This window comes from Chrysemys picta, chromosome 6, assembly GCF_011386835.1.
Source record: "Chrysemys picta bellii isolate R12L10 chromosome 6, ASM1138683v2, whole genome shotgun sequence".
NCBI lineage: Eukaryota > Metazoa > Chordata > Testudines > Emydidae > Chrysemys > Chrysemys picta.
The window spans coordinates 101,850,398-101,854,322 of record NC_088796.1 but is presented as its reverse complement, the minus strand read 5'-3'; the positions used below and the strand labels follow the sequence as shown (position 1 = coordinate 101,854,322).

At 38.8% G+C, this 3,925-nt stretch overlaps 1 protein-coding gene across 1 annotated transcript; it reads right to left on the bottom strand.

The window, feature by feature from the left end:
- Positions 1 to 2,747: 2,747 nt before the first annotated feature.
- Positions 2,748 to 3,344, bottom strand: LOC135972457 (interferon beta-like). Its single transcript, XM_065550576.1, has one exon. It carries the CDS (start codon positions 3,342 to 3,344, stop codon positions 2,748 to 2,750), a length of 597 nt encoding a protein of 198 aa, XP_065406648.1.
- Positions 3,345 to 3,925: the final 581 nt, after the last annotated feature.

The window sequence follows — 3,925 nt, the reverse complement described above, 5'->3', positions numbered from 1 at the left end:
GTGGAACACGGAAGTCATATAGCACCTAGGAACCATACAAACTCTTCAGCAAAGTCTAATTGCTTCATGACCCCTATATTGAAGAGTGGAACCTCCTGACATTCATTTCCAATGGGGCATACATTCCTGTTTTTTCCCATAAAGGCAGGTTGCCAAACAGTGTGAAAATTCACACACAGTTTGTTTTCATGCTCTTTGAACATTTAATGGAATGGTTGTTTGATTTCTCTTAATAACTTTTTAATAAGAAACCTCCAGATTTAGGCTTTGTCCTAGGCAGTGCTAGGATTGAGTAACAGTTCTTCAGAAATACTATCTACAGACCCAAATTTGGTAGAGAGGTAGATCCTCACTAGATCTGGTGCACTGGCTACTTTTGTTTTGTTTTTGTTTTTCAATTAATGTTTAACTATTGTGTTTAGGGTAATTTTTAGTCATTATTCACATTACAACTGAAATTTTGATGCACTGTGCTCATAAACTGGTGGTTGTTGGTGGAACATGCAGTTCATGAACATACAAGCTTGATTTTGGGCCAGCAGGGAAAGGGCAAAAGGGTGCAGCACCAGCTGTTTACAATCCTGACCGACAGGAAGGATGGTTACGTACAAGCTTGATGCTGTTGACGCTGTGAGTCAAGTGTACCCTAGCCTGATTGATGGAGGGGGGAAATTAGGCCCCCACAAGCCTGATTGGTGGCAGATAGGGAGTCTGGGCACTTGGAAACCTGACTGATAGGGAGGCAGTTTGCCCACATATCTCATTAATGGGAGGAAGGGAAGGAGAGAAAGCGGGATGGACAAGCAACTTTGTACCACAACAGCCTGAACGCTTCCCCTTGGAATCCCAGTCTTTCCAACACCCCTTTCATCAGCCTTTTACCAAACTAGTCTATTTTATCACAATGAATTACTGCATCAGACACCCACAATTACAAATGTTGGGGTAAAATAATCTGGTAACAGGCAGAAATGCAACAACTGCAGAGTTGAAGTTGTGGTTTGTGGTCTGTTGGAGTAGTAAAACAAATTACCATAGCTGTTTTTCTTATGGAGTCACTGCTGAATCAGGATTTATATTCACAGTGTATTTCAACAGGTTCTCAACGTTAACCACTGATGTCAAGGGAGGCTCATGTACTTAAAGTTAGGCAAATGTTGAAAAGTCCTTTGCTGAACTGGAGTCTTAAGGCAGAACAAGAGAAGATTTTTATTGGGTGTTTACTTTTTTAAATATGTAATTACTGCAAATCACTACTGCTATAGGTTGCTATTTGGTATAAATAAATATTTATTTATAAATATAAAATATCTCTGAAAAATGATAAATAAGAGCAATAAATAAATAGGAGTTGATCAACATCGAGATATTGTTACAAATCCAGTAAAATTGTCTGAAAATAATTTTCACAGTGCAGGAAGAGAATATAAGTTAGCAATAGTTTATAATTCAAGTGCCCCAAATTATAAATGACCTAGAAATTGGGATGTTCTTTTTTGTTTTTCATTCTTGCAGCCAAACAGGTCTCCAGAAGTTCCATTTTCTTATGAGTCCATGTTAGGATCTTTAAATGAGACTCATTCCAGGCAGCTAGGGAGAGAATGTGGCACGAGATGTAGGATATCTGTTGGAGGATCTCCTGAATAGCTAATGTGGCAGTCTCTTTCTGGGTCTCTCTGGGCTTGAAAAACTTTTGGGGCCACATTAAGTCTCTCTCTTCTTTCTGACTTTATAGGAAAATTATTCTTCCGTTTTGTTTGGAAGTTGTCCTAGTCCACATCTGTAATGCTGAAGCAAATCCTGTTACAGTTCAGAGGTAAGATTTCATTTTTAAGAGCAGCCCAAGGCAAATTCTGAGCAAACGCGTAACATGAATGATTTGGAAATCGTAAGGTTTTTCTCATTCGGTTCAAATATTACCTTGTCTTCTGGCATATTTTCAGCAATATCTTTTGTTTTACATTTTCTCATGTGAGTAAATCAATCTGTTAATGGCAAGAAGTATATAAATTGTGCAATTGGAGTTCTGTAAGAGTTGGTCCCTTGTTTAATGCAGGGTGGACTGATAAGAGTCTAGAAAGGTACTGCTTGTAGAATCAACTTAGAGACAAAGGACTCCAGTGGAGGTGCAGTTTCACTCAGCAGTTTTCATAATATCATTACCTGAAGTATCACATGCTGGAATAAAAAAGGAGAATGATTCAAACATACATACACAGTTTCAAATGTCAAATATAGTTCCTGTTTTTCTAACCAGATGTCAAATCATAAACCTTGAGCCTTAATGCACTTATGATCTTGTGACAATTTTCTTTTACTAAAACTCTTGAAATGTAGGGGTAAACCGAACAAAAAAAACCAAAACAGAATAAGTACCCTTGACCATCCTATGTGCAGTGTTAACTGGCAGAATTCGATGGAGGGATTGAAGTGTGTGGACACAGACCCTCCGTTTTCTGGTGGTCGTGACTGGAATGTTGTTTTATTAGGCAGTTGTTGGAGGGAGGCATCTCGCTGTTCTTTTTTAGTTAGCAGTTATGATGTATTTCTATGTTTTTCACATGGAATATTGCGTGTGTGGTATGAAAGCACTAAACTATATGCTACTCTAAAACAGTTTTATTAACATGTGTTTGAAATAGCTGAAATTACTATGGAAGAAAGATTGGGACCTACGTAATACAAGTTATAAAACTACCATCCATCTCTCTTCAGTTGTTTTATTGAAACAATACGATTTAGTTTCCCTAGAAAAATGCAAATATGGTACCTTCATTTTTAAGCCGATCTGTCAGTACATCAAGAATTAGAAAACATCTGGATATTTCTGCACGGATAATCTCCCAGGCACACTGGCTGTATTTCTTTTCTTTCAGGAAATCGTCTATTATTTGGAAGTATCTCTTCAGTTTGAGGCTGGTGAGCAGGAGGTTCTCATTTCCTGGGTAGGTTATCTCCTTTCCTTTCTCAGCACTCAAACACGTCCCCAGCTTCTCAATCTGCTGGTGAAGACCATTTTGGAATTCCTTTATGGAAGTCCCATTCCAGGCAGCTTGGGTGAGATTGTTGTTAAAGATATGGAAGAGCTCTTGGAGGATCTGTTGGATGGCTACCTTGGCATTCTCTTGCTGGGACAGTCGGATCTTGAGGATATCTCTGGGCTTGAAAGCTGTCCTTTCATTTAGACATTGAAAGGGAAAGTTTCCACCCATTTTCTCCAGATGCTCTAAACTCTCACTGTTCATTCTGGTTTGTAGAACATAAATCCTGTTACAGTCCAGACATGAGATTTCACTGGAAAAGAGCAGCATGAGGCAAAATTGCAGCAAACTCCTGCTGATCATGATGATGTCTTAGATTCCCTGTGTTTGTGTAGAACTTGAGCAACTGGTGCCTGTTCAAGGTCTTTCGTAGACTTTTGTGTTTTTGACCCATGTCTCTGAATTTAAGTATTCTGTAGGAAAAGATTTTGCTTTCATCACTTTCTACTTTTCAAGGTTTTTCCTGCTTGAGGTTTTCACTTTCAGTTTTCTTCTTTTTATTTAGTGGAAGCGAACAAGTCATTAGAAGAACCAAACCACAGTCATTACCTTTGTTAATATTAAAAAATCCCTACATTTCTTTCCTTAGCGCTCCCCTCCCCCCGCAGCCCTCTTAGATAAAGAAAATGTAAAGGGTAAGAAGACTGATGATTAACAGTGTCATCCAGTTACAGGTTAGAGTAGGGACCTGTCTGTCTACTCCCAAATTCCTGTAGTTAGCACTGTTAGGTCTGAATGTCTGTTACAGCAGTAAGACTATCGATGCTTTTAAGTGATAACAATTAATTTTGGCAGATGGGGGGGAGGGAGAAATTACTGCAGAGCTTCTTTTTGCTAGACTCTGCAGATAACAGCAGTGAAGTGATGTATAAAGCTGCTGTTCC

Coding starts and splice junctions, on each gene's coding strand:
- LOC135972457 (XM_065550576.1), bottom strand. CDS start 3,344: ATGATCAGCAGGAGTTTGCTGCAATTTTGCCTCATGCTGCTCTTTTCC.